The sequence below is a fragment of the Lemur catta genome, chromosome 12 (assembly GCF_020740605.2).
Source record: "Lemur catta isolate mLemCat1 chromosome 12, mLemCat1.pri, whole genome shotgun sequence".
NCBI classification, from domain to species: domain Eukaryota; kingdom Metazoa; phylum Chordata; class Mammalia; order Primates; family Lemuridae; genus Lemur; species Lemur catta.
This window is the reverse complement of record NC_059139.1, coordinates 81,038,875-81,060,346: the sequence shown is the minus strand read 5'-3', so window position 1 is coordinate 81,060,346 and position 21,472 is coordinate 81,038,875. Positions and strand designations below refer to the sequence as shown.

The 21,472-nt window shown below is 41.1% G+C and overlaps 1 protein-coding gene across 1 annotated transcript in view; it reads left to right on the top strand.

The window, feature by feature from the left end:
• The window catches only part of SEMA6A (semaphorin 6A), a 121,308-nt gene that overhangs the window by 73,320 nt on the left and 26,516 nt on the right, over positions 1-21,472 (top strand). The window contains exons 7-16 of the mRNA XM_045565606.1: positions 3,065-3,155; positions 6,241-6,360; positions 7,051-7,139; positions 7,991-8,208; positions 12,139-12,270; positions 14,404-14,559; positions 16,004-16,180; positions 16,552-16,692; positions 16,784-16,864; positions 19,086-19,144. Of these exons, the coding sequence (XP_045421562.1) occupies positions 3,065-3,155; positions 6,241-6,360; positions 7,051-7,139; positions 7,991-8,208; positions 12,139-12,270; positions 14,404-14,559; positions 16,004-16,180; positions 16,552-16,692; positions 16,784-16,864; positions 19,086-19,144 (1,264 nt within the window). The remainder of the gene's footprint in view (positions 1-3,064; positions 3,156-6,240; positions 6,361-7,050; positions 7,140-7,990; positions 8,209-12,138; positions 12,271-14,403; positions 14,560-16,003; positions 16,181-16,551; positions 16,693-16,783; positions 16,865-19,085; positions 19,145-21,472) is intronic.

Genomic DNA, 21,472 nt, shown 5'->3' with positions numbered 1-21,472 from the left:
ATTTCCCACGATGCCGCACCTCTGGTGATGCCATCACCTCTAGCTTGTTCTAGCCACATCTGCTGAGACATGTTGCAGGAGCCCAGGCCTCTCGGAAGCTACAGATGGGATATTGTTCATATTCAGTCCCTGTCTGTATGCCTAGCACTCTGAATGCTAATAAGAACCCTTGGCTTTGCTTAGAAAAGTGTTCGTTTAGACTCAGGGCACTGTGTGACATTGCTGATGACCTGGGATGTAATGTATTTGCCTGCAGGGAGAATGACAGCTTCTCTCTTAAGTGCTTTTTATCAACAGGTCAGGTTCAAAGCAAAAACAATGACCAGTCTTCCACTGAAAACCCCAAGCCTTATCATAGCACACAAGCGTCAAGTTGATGAAGTAATGTGAAGCCGGACAGTGACAAATTTTCAGTCTCTGCCTCTGCACCACGTCCTCATCTATATAATTTTTATAATGGAAGTAAGCAGAACGTGTTAGAAAGATTATAGCCCCAAATAAGATTATCTGGGGAAGAATTTTGAGGGCTACTCACTATAAATCTAAAACCACACTCCATACCTTTTCCTTCCCTCCCATTCTTTTGAACTTCTGCAAAACCCAGGCCAGTTCTTCCTATAATTGTCTGTACTCTATGGTGATTTAGTTTCCCAGGGGCTGCTGTTAAGTCTGAGATATGATGACTTCTATAAAGATGAGTTCCTACTTCATGGAAAGAAGGTGTCATCATGGCATTGTTTTGTCTCTGGACTTTCCCAAAGTCACAAAACAATACATGAATTCTTCACTGCTTTCTCCCTTTGACTAGCAATAGCTGTGGCCACTTTTTTAGGAGTAGGTACATTTTAAAAACCAGATCCTCCTTGTCTATTGTTTCCCTGCTTGCCAGGATTAGAGCGTGAACTGCTTGGGATAAGGGCATTTCCGTTGCATCGTTGTGTGCTAAGCATCGCTTTTGAACACTTGCCAGACCCACAAACTGCACGGTCTGTCACAGTTCAACAGAAAGCTCTTGTTGGGTAAAATATCTGAAAAAGATTTTCATAAAAAATGTTCTGGGAGGAAGAGTACATTGCATTAAAGAATGTCTGATTTGGCCATCTTTCCCCTAAAAGTATATATTTATAGCACAACTATTGTATGTGATGCACAACTACAGTTTAAAAAAACTAGGATGGCTTCAACAGGGCCCATCTCAAGTGCTTACAGATAGAAAAGGCCTGTCATATCCCTGGAATGGTTTCAAAGGGTTTAGGGCAAAAGGCACAGTTCATTGGAGACCGTACAGTTGCTCAGTTCCTCCTGGGCCGTGACCCAAGCACCTTGATTTAGGGCACCTGCATTTACTGCTAACGGCCTGCCCATGGGTCCTTCCTCAGCACCAGTGCTGCCCTGGGTTTGTCTTCCCTCACTTTTCAAATCTGTGCTCAAACCATACGACTCCAAGATGATAAACAAAATACCCTAAAACTGTAAAGAGGATGAACCACGGACGAATATAAAAACACTAATGATATGGAGATCATCCTATGGACTTGGTGATGCTAAGATTTTGCATGCAAGGAAGATCCCATGGCATAAGGAAGGAGACCACATGGTATAAAGCAGGAACCACTGTTTTAGCCGAACAAAGAGGTTTATTTCCTGCTCACCTTACAGTCAAGTGTGGGGCAGTGAGAGAAGTCTGTTCCACAAGGCCATCAGAAGGCCAGGCGCCGTGCTGCTCCTACCTCTGCCATCTCCCAGGTCTTGCAATCCTTTGTATTGGGGGAGAATGTGGAAAGGGAGCCAGAGTGGGGGACCCTGAGAGGTTCTGAGGGGCAAGACCTAGAGGCGGCACATGTCCTTAAACTCACATTCCACTGGCCAGAGCTCAGTCACATGCCCACTCCCAACTGCAAAGGAGGATGGGAAATGTCATTTAGTGCCATCTGGAGGAAAGGGAAATGGAGTTTGGCAAATAGCTGGCAAGGCTTTGCCACACCCATGATGCCTAAGGGGCCAGGCAGGTAACTTAGAGAGTTCAACAAGCAGGATGAAGACACATTCTGAGGGTGAAGGGGCCTCAGTGCTGGAGACCACATGCTCGTCCGCAGAACGTGGCAGGGATGGGCTATGGCTGGCTGTTGCAACTCGGTTAAAAAGGGCCAGAGTTGACTTTCCCACTTGTTCAAAAGGAGCAACAAATCAAGGTTTTCCTGTGAAATCTTCCTTTTTTAAAACTTTGGGCTCAGTTTCTTTTCTTTTCTTTTCTTTTTCTTTCTTTCTTTCTTTTTTTAACATGCTAAAATGGCCAAACAAAACTGACTAGCAGGCCAGTGATAACCTCTAGCATAAAAGAACAAGACCTTGACTGGGCACTGGGAGATGGAAGTCAGATAACAGCTGTCCCCTCACTGCTTTTGACCAGTGTGAGCCCCTCGGCTTGTGGGCCTCTGGTCCCATCTACAGGATCTGAAACCGCGCCATGTTTCTAAAATTACTTCTAGAGCTGCCATTCCATGACTCTGAAGTGGGTGCAAAAGGCCACCTGAGCTCTGCCTGCAACCATGTTTTTGCACCTCTGCCGATGCCGCACCAGTCTACCAACTAACCGGAGGAAAAATTCCAGTGTCTCCTACCGGGATTTAGTCCACAAAGGCAGCACTCCTCAGGCAAAACAAAACCAGAAACTGAGTTTTCTCTGTAGCATTCGTGACTGAACAGATTATTGGGCTTGGAGGAGGGTAGGTTTTCTCAGTGATTGCCTCAGAAACTCCTTGGGTTAGAATGCTTATTTCTAGATCATTCCATAAGGATATGAGAATCTATTTATTGTAATGGTTAAGAATCAAGCAGACATGACTGGATTTCAGACTCTTGCAGCTATAGAGCCTTGGTCAAGTGACTTAATCTCTCCAGGCCTCAGTTTCTTCATCTGAAACCTATCGATTTATCTCAGAAAGTATTTATGAGATGGTTTGCCAGCATGCATATGATTTACTTAGCACATAAGTGTTTTTAAATATCAGTTGCTTTACTACTTTTGGTTTTGTTTGTAATTAAGTTCTACTATTTCATTTAGATGGATACTTTGGAACCTTTTGGGGATGAATTTAGTGGAATGGCCAGATGCCCTTATGACGCCAAACATGCCAACGTCGCACTGTTTGCAGGTAAACGACCTGATTTCTTCTCATTGCATTTGCTTTTGCGTGTTTCTGCCTGTCGCTGGGAATCTGCTCTGGAGGATTCACGGAGTCATGGTTGTACTTTGATTCTCTGGTGAATGCTGTAATTAAGAATGCCTTTTCCATTTGAAATCGGTATGAAAATTGTACTTTTGCTTCTCAAGAGAAGACTTTGCCACACTCACCCATGATTTTATGTCTTCAGAAAAGGATAACAGCATAGCACCCAACATGCGCTGTATCAATTAGGACATGTTTGGGCTCAAATAATAGAAAATCCCACCTCAAACCACCAATGTGGAAAAAGAAAAATAAAATTTAAGTTTAAAAAAAACCCACCAATATGCATGTATTGTTTAAGGTAGGGTAGACTATGGGGTTGGTTTGATTCAGCAACTCCACAATATTATCCAGAATGCAGCTACTTTTCATTTCCCTGCTCTGCATTGACTTCATCATGAGACTGGCTGTTCTTGCAGAGGATGGCTGTCAGCCCCAATCAGGGCTACATGGCTTGTCCACATATAGAAGGGAAAGAGAATGAAACAAAAGGAAGCTTCTGGAAGCTCCCTTAGAACAGTGAGGCCACATACCCATAAGCAGCCAACAAACATCTTCTCAACTATCACTGACCTGATTAGGTTATACCGCGCCACGCCTGTCTCTGACCAAGTGATGGAGGTGGCTGAGGGCTGATGCTGATTGTTGGGTTGACCATACTCCCCAACCTCAACCTTTCCTTCCACTGCAAAGGATATAAAGAAATAGCAAATAGGCCAGTATTTTCAGATTTAGTGGGATTTTTGTGTATGAGTTTGTGTGCTTTAATTAGGAATTTATTTAGGAATCCATTGCCAGCTGTGTGTGTGGCGGTGGGTATAGAGAGAAGTGTTGGTATAATAGTGATTGTCAAAGCATGTAATAAAGCAGTTAGCTATAATTTCCATCACAGCAGCTAAAAACGGGCACATCCTAGCTGGATGAGGGACTTTAGGGCTTTGATTATGAAATAAGGTTAGTTTCTGGCTCCTTGAGCCTCTTCCTCAGTGTCACCCATTTGTGGGCCTGAATCTGTGGTGACAGACTGTAGAATTAAGAAGGAAAGGTTGCTGAGTTCTCCCCCTAAGTGAGAGCACGGTGTTACTGGGAAGCAGCATTGTCAAGAACACAGTCCTGTAGACCTATTTGTAAACATGGGCAGGAGCAAGGCCAGTGGCAAGAGTGCCCGAGCACGTCCCCAAGTGCATGACTGCTGCTGAAACACGTCTCTGAAACTTGGAACCTGCATTATTTGGGATCTGGAGGATGTGAGCTGCAGGGGAGAATTTAAATTTAGCTGTGAACTAAGAAGAGGACTTGTTGTAGCCTGAGGCAGAAAAGGGAGAATGGGCAGAGTATTTATGAAGGCTGCTAAGCTTCCAGGAGCTGGAGCAAGACACATGAGATAGTACTATGACTACCCCCACCCCTAGGGGTATATTTGAATAGTTTTTCATTGAAATGTTTGAAATCTCTAAAAATTCAGCTCAGCCCTTATTAATAGAAGATCCACCTTGCAAATGAATGGTGTCATAACCAAGAGTGACAGGAAAATGTTTTGTTTTACAAGTAAAAATTCTGGTGAGATACCCACTGTTGAAATGCACATAAAACAAAAAGAGTCCTGGACAGCAGTTAGGAGGAATACCCATCACTCCCACCTACTCCCTCCACTGCCCAGGTAGTAGATCTGCATGACTTGGGGCTATAGGAATATAGAATATATACCCTATAGTCATAAATAGAGAAAGAATATCTTTATGATCTAGGTCTTATGTTCCATAAGAAAAGTTGTGATTTGTAGACAATATTTTTTGTTAATGGAAAGGTTCACTGTCTGCAGTTCAAATCTACCAAACTGCAGTCAACACTATTGATATATATAGCTGTTAATAATGCAGGTATCAAGACAGCTCTAACCTGAACTTGGGAAAATTTCACTTATTTTAAGACCAAAAGTAGACATCAAGATCTTTGCTTAGATATGTTGGGAAAAGCTTTCGTTTAAAAAGACCATTATGCTTATCCTATACATGAAAGAGCTTAAACAGTACTACATTATATATAAGTCACTTTGACTAACAATTAGTGAAGATATGTAATCCACTACAAATGAATTAAGGAAGTAATTTTTTATTTTGGATATAATTATTATTTCCATTTAATCTACATAGATTTTGCTATTCTAAAACATCCCATCTCATTATTTGTTGTTGCCAGAGTGTTTGCAAACCCAGGAAAGAATCAAAAGTTTCTAGGACTAATCTTCACTTCTTTCTCTTTTGCCTGGGGTGTACCCTCAAGCATATCTCCCCAAAAGCATGAATTCTTAAAGAAAGGCCAGTTTGAACTCAGCATCACCCCTTCTCCTTTCTTCTTTGCTTTGGCATCTTATATATCAGAATGTTTTCAGTTTGTGACTTTGGAAATACTGATGCAAATATCTGCTACTGAAGCCACACTGTCAGGGTTTAGTGAGCTTTCATAACAGAGGTGTGACTCCAGGATATAAGTATTAATGGTAATTTAGTCAGCCCATTTTTGCTTATGAACCCTTTCCTTTTGGTTCCCATTTCCTGCTCAGGCTGAGGCCTCATTTACTTGTGCACGTACTTGAAATGTCTTATGATACAATCAGTGTCTGTCTTTCCCTGGACTCCCTCCTAATCCACTTTGCCACGGTGTGGTGGCAGTGGCAGTGTCTGAGGGTCTTTGGCCTTGAGATTTCAGTCAAGGTCCAGCTAATCAAGTGAAGCAAACAACATTTTTCATTTACTCTGTTCCCTGAGCTGCTGCTGCTTTAAAAAATTGCCATGCAATTTAAAAATGAAAAATGTTTCATCTCTCATGATCCCAATTTAAAATGGTTAAGAATGTGGGCCAAGTGTTTTCCCATCGACTCTTGGATTTTTCCCAATTGTCCTGTCTCATTTGCCTGATGTAGGAAAGCAATCTGGGGGATGTCTTTATTATTCCTCCACCCATACTGTCTAGCTCCCACTCTGTGCACCTCTTTTCTTTTTCTTCCAAGATGGTAAACTGTACTCAGCCACGGTGACTGACTTCCTTGCCATCGACGCAGTCATTTACCGGAGCCTGGGAGACAGCCCCACCCTGCGGACTGTCAAGCACGATTCAAAATGGTTAAAAGGTGAACAAACAATTAAAAGAAGAAAGGAGTGGGGAGGGAGTACATATCTTGTGGGAGATTTCGAGTCTGGATGGACCAGACTGTAGCTTCATTTTTGTAATGGCTTCTGACAGACGGAACCATGTAAATTGCATCTTTTGCCTCAACTGATTTATTTACCTCCCTTTCTCCCTTCCCCAGAGTTTCTGGAGTATTAAGAAAATTACCAGTGCCACCAACAATAGAATACATTCCATTCATCCTTCCCTGCCTCAAACTCTCATTTCAGTATCCCACATGACAAGAACAGAACAATTCATGCATGGACGGGGACAGGGGATTGGAGGTGGTGGGGAAGAGCAAAAAAAGCTATTCACAACCCTGCATGAGTCAGGGTGACCAGGCAATGTGTACAAAATCCTCTCTGTAATATGAGCAGGCCATTGTGGAAAGTAAAATGACAGAGATATGCAAAACTCATTTATTCTTTATTGTTGATTGCAAAGCTTCTGAAAGATACAATCTGTAAGCTCGAATGCCTTCTGAAATCACCAGCACTTGCATGTGTGAAGTCATTAGAAATGGTTAGTGTTAACCAAATGTCTAATGGCCCTACACTTTTAATTAATAACATGTCTTTGGTTACACTTGACTGAAATTCTTTTAACTCCCTGTGACATGTTCTCAATTAAAGTGTCCATTTGTTTGCAGAACCATACTTTGTCCAAGCGGTGGATTATGGAGACTATATCTACTTCTTCTTCAGGGAAATAGCAGTGGAGTACAACACCATGGGAAAGGTAGGAGGAGGGGGTGTCCCTGGCTCCCTTTGTAACATTTTAAGAAACCCACTTTTGGACCAGTGTTGTTATGAATGACCTTGAAATGAGAACCATAAATCAAATTACAAGGTCATCATTTTAAGAAGATGCAGCCCAAGATTGGCAGACATGAAACACTGTGCTAAGTCCTATGTGCTTTTTCAGAACAGTAACAAATTACAGGAAACCTCTCAGGTATTTCAATTGAAAATTTAACTGACAGATGTTTGGTTGATTTCATACTGGGTCTCAAGTATATTGAGATGTGGTTTACAGGTATATGCCAGTTTTTCTTTTTAATTGAATTGCTCCACAGAGAGAGTAAATAACCAGTATCTTTAAGTACACTGAGTCCTGATTTTTGTCTTTATTGCAAAAAGCAATAGAACCCTTAGGGGATGTCAGTTATTTTGACCAGAGAGTAGATGCAGGTCCCTAGGTTGGAGGGCAGAATAAAATGCTGGGGCGGCTTGCACAGATTCAGGGCCCAGAGGCAGCTAGGGAGAATGGCAGAGATGATGCATACAAAGTGTGCTTTTGTTTGAGGAAATAAAAAGCTAAGCAGTCTGTATGGAAATGAGTTTATGTGGCTGGGAGCTGATCCCCTGAAGGATTTATGGCTCTGTATTAAATGCCACAGCCTTATCTTTTAAAACATGCTGTTCCAATGCTGAGTTTTCCTCTTTTTTTTTTTTGCTACTGATTTTAGAAAGAGTATTAAATTAAACACCTTGTTGTTTTGTCTCTATTTTCAAGGAAATGCAAATTCTAGCAAGATCTCCTCCCAAAATGACTGCATTTCGTCTTCCCCATGTGTTTTTCCTCTGCAGGTAGTTTTCCCAAGGGTGGCTCAGGTTTGTAAGAACGACATGGGAGGGTCTCAGAGAGTCCTGGAGAAGCAGTGGACATCTTTCCTGAAGGCGCGCCTGAACTGCTCCGTTCCCGGAGACTCCCACTTTTACTTCAACATACTCCAGGCAGTTACAGATGTGATTCGTATTAATGGCCGTGATGTTGTCCTGGCAACCTTTTCCACACCTTATAATAGGTAACCATGGCTGGCTGTGTTGGCCTCATCAGTTCTTCCCGGCTTCCTTCTCCCAAGGGGCTCTCTTCTAATACACAACATTCACAACTGACTGCTTTTAAACTGTTTGTAGCTAAGAAGCACTTGACAATTACTTTTCATCAACAAATTAATAGTAATTTATAAGCACTGTTAGACTAGGGTTTTAGGGAAAGTAATTAGATAAATTACAACAATATCTTCTGTTTATATGCCCAGCATATAAACACTATTCATGTGTTATTTCTAAATCTCTCCAGCAATCCTAAACTCTAGATAATATTGTTCCTTTTTTCCACTTGAGAAAACTGAGCTCAAAATATTACACTGCCTGGTCCATGCAGTCAGTAGATGGAAGAGGCAGCTTTGGCACTTAAGAATGTTTCTCCTGTCTCTTCTAGGTCATCTGACATTCTACAGTATTGACTTTCAGTATTTCCATGACTAGATCAGCACCTTTTGAAGTAAAAACACTGGAAATTTATTAAAATGCCTCAGGGTAGAATTTAGGATTCAGATGAGTCTATCATGCATCTCACCTAAGGGACTCTGGTTACTATCCTGTCCAGAGAAATCACCCATGGGAGACCTCACTCAACAAGCTGGGCCACAGCCCAGATCCCAACCACAGCACCATTGTCTGACTTTGGAGGGCTCTAGTGAGGATATATAAGTCATCAAATATGGTACCTAGCAATGCTGAATGTCAGCCTATTGGTTCCTGTTTTTGTATTTAGTTAAAGCTAAGACTTTAAGCAATTAAATGACACAGTAATAATTGTTCCTAGAGTAGTGAAAATGTGTGGAGAGTAAAGAATTGAAGGAAGATAAGCATTAGCATCCCTCCTTAGCGCTCAATTCTCTGTTAAGCCAACAAGATTTCAGAGTCCCAGCACTGTTGTGTGAAAACAACCTTAACTCTGGGCATGGTCATGAAATCTAAATTCATGTACTCTGCTCTCCTTTCTATGTGGAATTTTGGATGTTCTTTAAAGAATATCTTCCTGTGGGAAGATACTGTCTTGCTTTGGACTATGCTTTTTACAAAGACTTGTAAGAACTTGAGTGCCCAGACGACAGGAACAACAATAATGAGATTGGTGATTAGCATCTGGAAAGAAATACACAGGGATTGGGAAGAGCCCAGAACAGAGCAAGCTGCAAGATGAAATCAGTTACAGAGAAGGCAAGACACAAGAGTCCCCCACTGAAAATATACAAAAATATGACCCCATATTCCAGCAAGACTTGAGTAAGCTTTAACCATCTACGGGGATTTTGAGACTTGAGGATAGAAAATACATTAAAAAATTCAGGCCTTGATTGTTCATACATCAGAATCCATCTATCTAGGATTTTGAAAAAGTATACTGTCTTGGCGTGTGGGGTTCGTGGAATTTAAGAGTGCATTTCTAGTTTTTTACTTTTTTGTTTTCTTTTTATAAGGGTGTGGGTTACTTTGTGGTTATAATACATAGTAGATTCCTGCATATTACAGATACTCCATTTAAAGTATTTTCTCAAATGGCTTCTGAGAAATACTCACCTGGTACATGCTTTTGTAGTTTCAGAAACCGTATTTGTTTGGTAAACTCAGAAAACGGTAATCTAACGTCACAGTTGAAAAGTATGCATACGCATTTTCATCTATAAATTATAGTCCCTCTCTGGTTTTTACTCCTGAGTTCATCCCTCGCCACTCTATCCCTTATACAGGGAAACATGGTCATGTCAGATTATTTCAAATCCTTTAGGGGCCTCTCTTTGCTGTGAGTAAAAAGCCCAGGCTTCCAGGCGTGGCATTCAAGCCCCCTCGCGTTTCTCCCTCCCGTCCTCTGCCACGCAGCCTGTAACACAGGCACACCAGAGCTAAGATCTGCTTCTTGCGTGCGCCGTGCTTTGCTCATGGGTTGCTCTCTGCGGGATCCGCCTGATCAGCTAGCATCTGCCCATTGAAACCTTGTGGATGCGCCAAGTCTCAGCTGCAGTCACCTCCCGTAGGACCTTGTGCATATTTCTTTTATATGCTGCTCTTACCACATTGTCCATTTGTCATTATTGTTGTTGCTATTATTATTATACTTCCTTCCACACCGAACTGTGAGCCAGCTGAAGGCAGGCAGGACTCTGCGTTATTTATGGAGTGTTGGCTGCTTTAGGTTAGGGATTCCATAAATATATGTTGAATGAACAGAAGGTGGGAAGAAAGGAATGAAGGGAAGATGACAAGAAGGGAAAGAGGTAGGAAGAAAAGTAGGGAAGGAAGAAGAAAGGATTTTACAAGTGATTCTAACCTTGGGAAAATTAGAAAACCCTAGGGTATCTTTAGTTATTGCAAGGTGCATCATAAAATACTTCAGGCAGTATTTATCGTATTTTTTTTAATGTATAAGGCAAATACTGTATGTAAGCCTGTTACTTTTAGGAGAGGAAGATGTGAAGAGAATCCTACAAAATTAAATAAATAATGCTCAGGTTCTGAAATTCCAAAATAAATGAGGATTGCTGTCTTATATATTCAATTCTGTGAACAATATATCCATATATACACTTTAAAATTTATCCAGCCACCTTGTATTAAATAAGCTCTCTAATCCTCTCCCTATTTCTTGCTTTATTAGTAATCCTTCAGTAATTGTGTTATGACATTAAAGATGGCATAAAATTCTCCCAATCATTTACGAAGTGATTTCCATATCCTCTCAACATTTGCAAAATCAGAACTAAATCACTCTCACTGCCCACAGATGTCCCCACACTGCCTGGTCCCCGTGTCTCCTGCTGTGTAATGGCCCACTACCTCAAAGCCTGATTAAAGCTCTTGGCCAGCTGGTGCCTACAATTTATTTGATCAAAATCAAGGAGACACCATTGTCAAAAACAAATGTGGGTTCAAACGTAAACTGTGTACCCAGATGAATGAATAATTCATTTCTTCCCACCATTGATGAAAAAAAATAATGCCTGAGTCTTTCCAAGAGTTCCAGGCAAGGATATAATTATAGGTGGAGACTAATGTCATTATTATTATTTAGCATTTTATAGAGCACTTTATTTGCAAAGTGCTGATGTTTTAAAGACTTAAATTGTTTAGTCTTATGCAAGTAATTAGGAAGTAAAAATTTTAATGTACAGAGACTAATATAAAATGTGTATGGGTTTCCCACACACACATTCTCACACCCTCAGTCCTTGGCGTGAAGAACTAAATTCAGAGAAGCAATTTGTGGACAGTTGGGGGCACATTTGTTTCAAATTTTTACCAATATTAAAAATGCAGAATGTTCTCCAGAGATTTGTCTTTGGGTTATTGACAATTAATATTAAGAAATTCATGAAACTTTTATCACCAGCTCAACAATTCTTTCTTTATAAATAAAAACAGTTCAAAAGGCAATGTAGACATTTTTCTCTCTGTGAGTTTGCTGTAACTAGTTTGCCTATTGTTTAAGGCCATTGATGCAAATATGATTGACAGAAACATTCTCTTTTTGCACTAAGATCCCTTACATTTGTAATGTTCAGGGTTTGAAACCCATTGACTGCCACACTAGAAAAAAAATTTTTTTACTTGGGGCCATGGTGTTTTATTATGAAAATAGAATAAAAACTTCGAAAACACAATCTTTTATAATTTAATGAAAAATTTGTTATTTTTTATTGTTTTTGTGTTGAGTTATATGCAACTTGAAAAATAGTTTTCACAGCTCCCAAGGTAAAGAGATGTTTGAGTTACATGTGCTTCACGATGCCCTAGGCTCAAAACTAGCGTGAGCTAAATACAACTCACATGGCAGCTAATGCGTTAAATTTCAACTGCCTGCAATAGGAAAGTTTATTTGGAGTATGTTTTCCAAACTGCATACATAACCATTGCATGAGTAACACTTTTTATGAAATGTCATTTTATAGCATCCCTGGGTCTGCAGTCTGTGCCTATGACATGCTTGATATTGCCAATGTTTTTACTGGGCGATTCAAGGAACAGAAGTCTCCCGATTCCACCTGGACACCAGTCCCTGATGAACGAGTTCCTAAACCCAGGTACGTGCAAACACATTATACACACACACACACACACACACACATATGACTATTTTAAACTTTTAGAAAGTGTTGCTCGCTCCTCTGGCAGTGAACATCCTATAAACTGCATATCAGTGCTAGCCAAGCAGACACAGATGTCAGAACAATATAAAGGCCTATAAGATCATTTGCCTTCATCCCATTAACCAAACCCAGAGTTACCTTTTAGTATACTCAAGGTAGTGATTCTCTAGTCTTTTGCTTAACCTCTCTACATGTGATTTATTCAATGTATGATAGGAACCATCTGATCCAACGGGGCCCATTGGTCTATAGGTGAGGAAACTGAGGCCCAGAAGTATGTAGTACAAGTTCACATAGCTAGGAATATCATTTCCACTACTCCTTCCCTCATCCCTTCATTTTATGGAGACCTGTGCCTTTAAACTCTAATCAAATGTTCAATATAAATGATATTCCCTGGATTTTGTGACTCAACTGGATCAGAGCTGAGTTCAGATTCCAGACCAAGAGCAAGAATCCATTGGAAACAATGGATCATTAGAATATCTCTGATCTGCCAGGTGCTGGTCTGTTTTGGGTCCAGAAGCAGTACATTATACCTGCCCACCAAATCATGCCCTAGAATTGCTCTCTCGGGGAACCTGTGGTCCAGAGACAATCCAGAGACTTTTTGGTCCTACGTAATCTTCTTCAATTCGCACACTAAGCCGGCTAATTCATTTTTTCCAACCGGGACCAGATGGAACTCATGAGGTGTGAGTGTGTGCCCCCTCTGTGTGGTACACACTCACACCTCCTCAAAGCATTTGCAGTCTGTGTTCTGTAGAAACTTTCTGGTATGTCTGCCTTTCTCTGCTGGAGTTCTGAGCCTCCAGAAGGAAGCCCAATGTCGTATTAAGTTTTTTGTTTTCCAACTCTCTTCCCCAACCTCCAGTCCTCCCCACAAAATACCTAGCCAAGTGCACTTGGGAGAAACTCATGTGGTTCATCCACCTTCATCACCTGAATTATCTGGCATGCTCATACTCTGTTGCTTATGGAGAGCAGATTAGGTGCAAAAAGCACACCTCAGCAACCTCAGATAGATTCTCCAAGTCATTCCCTGGGATTGTTAACTACATTCTAGATAAGCAGGAACAGGAGTTAAGCCTGAGGGATCAGGTTTCAGAAAGTTCTAGTGTAATACTCTCTCGTTGGTGTGTAAAGATGGTGTCACTCAGCCATCACTAGCACACGCACCGTGAGTGATTTTCTACCCGTCCTTGGCAGTGGGTTTACCCACATCCTTCCACGTACTTGCCTTGTCCCTCTTGCAGAATCAGGATGCTGTCGTGGGGCTGGCTGGGACAGTTCCTTGAAACAGTGTCCACATAGGGGTGACTCATGCTGGTGTTGTGAGGGTCCAGTCTCCTCTCCTGCACCACTGGGCAAACTGGGTGTCTGGACAGGATTGGCTTCAGTGTTTCCCTGATCTGATTTTGCTGGGATGTCTCTTGACCCCTGAAACTATAGAATTTCTTGTAGTAGCGAATTTTCACCATCATTGTTCAGTTATAAGAAAATGACCTTTCAGGAGAGAACTTTCAGTATAATTGGCTTTTCATATATGCCAAAATCAAACAAAACTATAAACAACAATAAAAAACAAAACCCAAATGTTCTTGGAGCGAGCCCCAGATAATGAGAGATGGCTGCATTGAATCTTGCTGGTATGTTTTTGGAATGTCTTTGTTTTCTACTTCCCTCTGTAGAGCAAAATACGTCAAGAACCTCTAGCAGAGTTTCTGAATAACTAGGGCTGTCCCTGAGATGTGTGCAAACCACACTCACTCAGTTGTTTCAAGCTCCCTCACTGTTTACTGGCATTTATTTTTGCTTCTTAGAGGAAGCCAACTGCCCCCAGCTGAGCCGAACTGCACTGGCTGAGGCTCCTCTATGCAGTGAGGAGGTGGCTCAGAGGAAATCTCAGCATATTGTATGTGGTGGCATTCTGCATTGTTCAACTTCCTCTTCTCAGCCTGCAGCACATTCTCCTTCATGCCAAGTGCTTAGAGAAGCAGTTCATTCAAAGAATTCGCCATAAGGCACAAAATAAGCTCCCTCCTCCCACCCTTTGTTTCATTTTAGGCCGGGTTGCTGTGCTGGCTCATCCACCTTAGAAAAATATGCAACCTCCAATGAGTTTCCTGATGATACCCTGAACTTCATCAAGACGCACCCACTCATGGATGAGGCAGTGCCTTCCATCTTCAACAGGCCATGGTTCCTGAGGACGATGGTCAGGTGGGTGTCAAGCACACCACGTCCTAAATGGAGTTCCATCACTTCATCTTGTGCTTGTAGAACGTATCAGTGGATCATGCTTTGAAATGCCACAAACATCTTCTGCTATCCTGGGCATTGATTCAGCTATGAAATGTTGGCCAGTTGGGTGGATGCCACAAAACCCCCATAGCCACATTCCCAGTGAGAAATGTTCCAGTGTTTTCAGGCTAGTTGGACACATGCCAGCAATTAAAGGAAAGAAATATATCTCCTTCTGGATTAGTATATTAATCCAATCTGTGCAAAAATAGAGGAGCGGTGAAAGAGAACCATCAAATGGATGTGGATACCTGTTTGGTTGGATGTGATTGCAAAACATGCTGCAGATGCCACCCGAGCATGATCCCTGGATTGTTAGCTGTGAAGCAGAGCACAGACATCACATTTGCCAGCATGAAGATTCATGTAATACCTCACTATTGGTTATCTGAAGTGGTGGCCAACAGAGAAGGGATAGCTGATCAGAGATCTATGATAACATTGAATACTCTTTTTTGTATTTATTTAAAACTTATTTCCAAACAATTCAACAGGTTTTTTCAAGTACCATCCAATTGTGGCAGTCATCAAACAAAATGTTTATTAACTTTATCACCATTTTTATACTGTGACTTTAATGAAAGATATTAAAGTACTGTGATAGCTCTTGCCCATAAAATGGAAACCAGGGTATATAACTTTCAGGAAGATTTCAGCTGGTTCCAGCTATGGTGCTTAGGACAAATAGGTATCCACAGAATGTTGAAAGACGGAGGGATGTCAGAAAGAGGACGCCCGGTAGGACTTATCTTAGCCATGGCCTTCACCTTTGGCATTGAATGGGTATTATTTGGCTGGCATGTCCTTATATTTACTAGTAGTGCCATTAGCACTCCACCCCCCCATCCTTCAGAACTCTCTCAGCCTCTCTACATATAATCAGAAAGCTTTCCAATCTCACATGTTGTTGATGAAAGCATTGTACCTTAGAGGAAGAATATGGAAAAATGGTAGTCATTGCTTTTTTTTTCAATATTAAATGAAATGTTAAGTGAGTTCACTTATTTTTTTTACCTCTTTACGGAATATATCAGTCTCCCTTTGTTGCTCATGGAAGAAATCATTGCTGAGTGGTTTCAGATGGTTACAGCTATCTATTTATTATTGGAACTTGGCCTATACACACACACACACACACACACACACACACACACACACACCCCTCCTTCCTTCCCTTTGGAGCCACACTAATGCTCTGCATATGGAAATAGAGGACCAGAACCCCTTGAGAACGTTATTTATATGCATATATTTTTCTTGAGGTTATTACTAGAAAGCTATGGCATAAGTGTTTGAAGTGGAAAAGGGGACACTTTAATGATAGACCAACAAAGAAATAAAAAATGTGATGCTGTCATTTTAGATACCGCCTGACCAAAATTGCAGTGGACACCACTGCTGGGCCATATCAGAATCACACTGTGGTTTTTCTGGGATCAGAGAAGGGAATCATCTTGAAGTTCTTGGCCAGGATAGGAAACAGTGGTTTTCTAAATGACAGCCTTTTCCTGGAGGAGATGAGCGTTTACAACCCCGAAAAGTGAGTGGAATGTTTGATCCTTTCTCAGTAATTATTTGTTATGCTATTAGGATCCCTTTCGTTCAGACAAAATCATGGCAGACTTAGGTCTTATGCATTTTTAGATGGCTTTTAATGCTGTTTGTAAAAATTTTTTAACAGATAAAAAGCATTTTCTGCTTGCCAATAATGTGTGTGTTTCTATAGATACACACACGTGCGTGTTTATGTGTTTGCGTGTGTGCCTGTGCGTGAGGATCTGTTTCACCTTCGTTTAGATCAGATTAAGAGATCACTTTGTGGCCTGGGAAGTGGGATGTAGGGATGGTGGCAGGAAAAAGAGAACTGACCCAAGAGAGTCGATTAATAATATTATTCTGCCGCAAAATTAGATGCAGCTACGATGGAGTGGAAGACAAGAGGATCGTGGGCATGCAGCTGGACAGAGCCAGCAGCTCCCTGTATGTCGCGTTCTCTACCTGTGTGATAAGGGTGCCCCTCGGCCGGTGCGAACGACACGGGAAGTGTAAAAAGTATGTACTTCGCCTCCTTGACAATTGCTGGTAGAAAGTTTGCCGTGTTAGAAAGGAGGCCTAGGTAGCTCATGGTCATCTCTTCCTGCAGAACCTGCATCGCCTCCAGAGACCCATACTGCGGGTGGGTGAAGGAAGCCGGTGCCTGTGCCCATCTGTCACCCAGCAGCAGGTGAGGAGCCCCAAGTGTGGGAAAGGAGAAAGTGGCCTCTGGCTGCTGTGCATTCTGGACGTACGATTCTCTGCGCTGCACACACCACCACACACACCCCAGCAACGGGACTGTCGGCCCTTCTCCTTCCCTTTCCCGTTTCCTAGAACCTCACAGCATCACATGTGACAGATTTCCAATTGACTAATCATCCTCAGACTGATTAAAAACACAGAGAAAGGAAACACCATGGGATTAAAGTATTCCCTGAAGAGAGGGACAAGAAGGTGCCTGCCTTGATCATCACAGTAGGAGAAAAGCAGAGAAAAGGAGCAGTCGGATACCAATTAGATTAGTGAGCGGTTTGTCCAGCCATAGCAAAACTGGCTCTTCTAATTGACCGTTCAGGGCAGAGAAGAAATTGCGGAGCATTTGTTAAGCAGTGCATTTGTGCTGCAAGCATGGTGTATACATCCAATAAACCTTTCTCCTGAGCTGGCAAATAGTTGACCCTATAACTCGTTAGGCAGTCAATCAATTCTTGGCAGGTCTCCAACAGATCAGCTAGAGAGTCACCAGCCAGTCTACCATGCCTGTGATTTTGGTGTTTAAAATTGTTACCCTGGCTTTCAGTGCTTAGATGGCATAGGCTAAGAGATTTCTTTTTATGTTTGAACTTCAGTGGATGTGAAATCCAAAGTAACGTTTGGAAAAATATTCAATGCCTGTCTTTGATAGGTTATGGCAACTCAAGAAAGGTGCCATGTGGCAGCACAGGTCTTTCCTTCATCACAGCCGTTTAGTCAATCTCCCCACATCCAGAGGGGGACTAGAGCCATCTTCGTATTACTCTGAGAGTCCTTTCCTATTTTAGAATAGCTACACAGACAGAAGGGCATATCTGATGGCTGCCACCTGCCTAATTTGAGGGCAAGTATTCTCATAAACAGAGCTAATGCTAACTGTAAAATCTGACCCGGAAATTTGACTGCTGCAGACGGTTGACTCACTATATATTATTAGAACAGCTTTACAAGTAGCAATATTGACATACTCTCATGTTAGAGCTTTATATCTTTTCATGGTAAGCCTTGAGGTAGAGGAGAAAGGATTGCAGAGCACAGTGAGATTAGCTAAGAAATGACCTGTCTCCTTTCTATATTCAACATGTGACCAGAGGTAGTAAGACTGAATTTTTAAAAAATTATTTTAAGTCATCATCAGAACACTGGCTTGCATATATATTTCAATGATGCTGGCATTGCCCATTGGAGAGTAGGCTTCAGAGCATGATGAATACTGACTCTCATTACCACTAGAAATCTTTATTCTTTGAGGATAAATATGATTTTTTAATGCAGAAGAGGATATGTGAAACCCAACATGGTGGATTACTAGGTCAAGATGTGACTTTCAAAATAGTTTTCCTATATGGTTCATAAATAAACTCTGAAGGCAGTTGCAAAACAGGAGTTTCAATTATATGATGGAGATAAGCATAAAGTTCCCCCAAAGAAGGATAATACTCCTTTGGATGATTTTAGTGTGCTTATTTTAAAAATCAAAATAGATACTATTAAAGTTGGTTTTGTTAATGGTATGTACAGCACAGTGGTGACCTAGCAAACTTGTACAAAACATGAGCAGGTGGTAGGGAGTGAGAGCAATGCTCTGATGACTGGGGTCGCGGGGGAGTGCATAAAATATCCAAGTGGTCTCAGCAAAATGCCCCCCCCCCGGGTCTGATCCCAGATGGGTCCCACATATCCACTGGCCATTTGGACCTTTGAACACTTTATTTATACAAGTTTTTGCTAAGCAAAGAAATATAGGTCTAGAAGGGCAAGAACAGGAATGAAAAAGAAAATGGAGAGGAAAAGACTTCTTTTTAAGACTTCTATATTGTTTACATGAGGAGTGTATTTTGACATCCAAACTTTTAAAAATGTTTAAGAAGTGGTCGGGGAATCAGAGTAAAAGAAAGATATAAATAATCCACAAACCAGTTAAATCTTTGAATAATGTCTGAATTAGCTACTTAAACCATGGCTTCTCTTTGGAGACTCAAACCAGTGCAAACTTCAGAGACAAATTTTCAAGTTGTTATCTATTTCTTTTTGCACCTGCCACTCAGTTTATCAAACTGTGTTACTCTCTTTAGTGAAACTTAAGACTCATTCCTGAATAATGACTTACATTATTGCATTTGTTTCTGTCTCTCTTTTTCCTTCTGTTTTTAAAGACTGACTTTTGAGCAGGACATAGAGCGCGGCAATACAGATGGTCTGGGGGACTGTCACAGTAAGTACAGCCTTTTATCCATTTTTATCTCTGGGCAAAGATGCTTTCATCCAATGGCCTAGAAACATCACCCCACATGTGGAACTGAGTGCAGCTGACACTGAAGCGTGCATAAATAGCAGAAATCATCTTCTAAATATCAAATAAAGCAAGCAGTGTGTTCTAAAGCCAGTGTGGTCAGTGTTGTCACTACAAATGCTGGCACCTATTTCATTATTCTAATGCTGGGGAACAGATTCACTCTAGAGAATATCAATTATAGCAAAGCAGTAAGTTATATCAGCATTTCCATTATAAAATGACAGTTTTGTTGTTTTTTAAAATGTGCTATTACACTGTCATTTTTAGCCAAATAATAAAAAGACTGATCATTGTACTCTAGCTTTTTAATTGAGTGGGACTGTTTTATTCTTCTTGAACATATCGACTAACAAAAGTAATTATTTTTTTAAATTAGATTTATGTCTATTACCACTTGTGATAGAAAAAAATTTCAGAAATAACCATAAGTACAAGGCGATTCCAAATAGCTTTTTTGTAGGAATTGACTCACTATGCAAATCTCAGGGTTCATTTCAAATGCTATTAACTGATAACATTTCAGTCAGAACCTTATATAAAGGATCCTGGCCAAAATTCTGCCCCGTTGTCCTGTGACCTGGTTAATATCAATATTCCCCTGAAAAATTCTTTATTAATGCTGATTTAAGGAATAATACCATACTCTCAGAAAACACGTTTAGTTTGTGTTATTTTAAATGATACATATGCTGAATGTCAAAAAGCTTGCATTCACAATGGCACCAAATAATAGCTCCTAAGGGAGTGAAACTGTATTACTTTTGATATTTGATTCTATAATGAAAATCATGGGTATAACACTAAATCTTTCAGCTATGAATACTGAAATTTCAAACTCTACAGTGTCATTCAGCTTCCTACTGTATTTTTTTTAGAGATTAGATATTATCACATAAAGAGGACTATAGGCAGCCTTATCTCCAAATTCTATGCCATGTTTTTTTCATTTACAAATATTATATGTTGGCAAAAAATTCTTACTATGTCTTCACATGCAAAATTAATGAGTTAAGAAATAAGCATAGGGGACAGCATCATCACCAAAAGATCTATGTTACGTGTGTGTGCGCGCGTGCGTTCATCTGCATCAGTGAAACAGTTTAACGTTTGATCAGTGGGCCGGCATCGTCTTGGTGCCTTATAGCTTCATTTTCAGGGAAACAGGTTTTAGGGTGTGTGTGCGTGTGTGTGCACTTAATTAGCTGACTTTAAGGAATCATTTTCATCATATTTCTATGATCTGGTGGTATGGGCGTCTGTAGAAAAATGCAGATTTGGATTGAATAGGGAAATTTATGTAAAAATGTGAAGATGCTTGTTACTGCCTCTATAAAGGTGTCCACGATCCTGATAGGCTTGCACCCGTACCTGTGATCTCAGGCAGAGAGACCTAAGGAAGCCTCTGTAGTTAGCATAGGGTGAGATCTCAGGGCCCCAGCCAGTGATTTACTCTTTATTGCCAGGGTAATCGCAGCAGTCAAGGCCCTAGACCTGCCTGCGTGTTTTCTAGCGTGCCCCCGACCTTTAACCCCACTCCTTCTGGGCACTTAGGGTGTTCCTACATGCAAGAGGTCAGGCGACCCCTCTGCCTGCCTGCCTTTCCGATGGCCTCTCCTCACCCCCTACTCCTGCTGGAGCATGAACTACTTCTATTAAACAGACCTACTCACACATAGGTATTCAGAGAGGATTTCGGTAATTGGGGCATGATAACTCTTTAACCGGATTTTAAGGAGAATTGAGGAAATCACAAAAAGCCAGTGTTAGAGCCCTTGTGACCAGCTGAATAAATCAGGGATCTGCCCCAGACACAGAGCACACACACCTAAGATATATTGCCTAATATGTCTGTGAGTTTGGTTTTTTGTTCTTGTTTTGATTTCCAAACCAAAACCCCTGATGAGTTCAGAACATTGTGATACTAGACAGTTTCTCACAGCGTGGTTGTGCGGATGAAATGAGACAGAATATAAAGAAAAGTGCTTTTTTTGTAATTGTGGTCCACATACCACTTATTTTATCCACAGGCTTGTCCCTCTGTATAAAGTAGGGCTTGAACTCTCCAAATCACATAGAATCACAGTTACCATTTTTTCTGCTAACTCTTGCTTTTTCTCTGCCTCCTGGCAAAGGCAGTGACCTGGAGGAAACTCACTTGGTAGAAGAGATGTGGAGGTGTGAAATCGGACCAAGCATAAAGCATCTTACATTACAGGCAGGAATTAAAAAGCACTTACTTAGTATTGA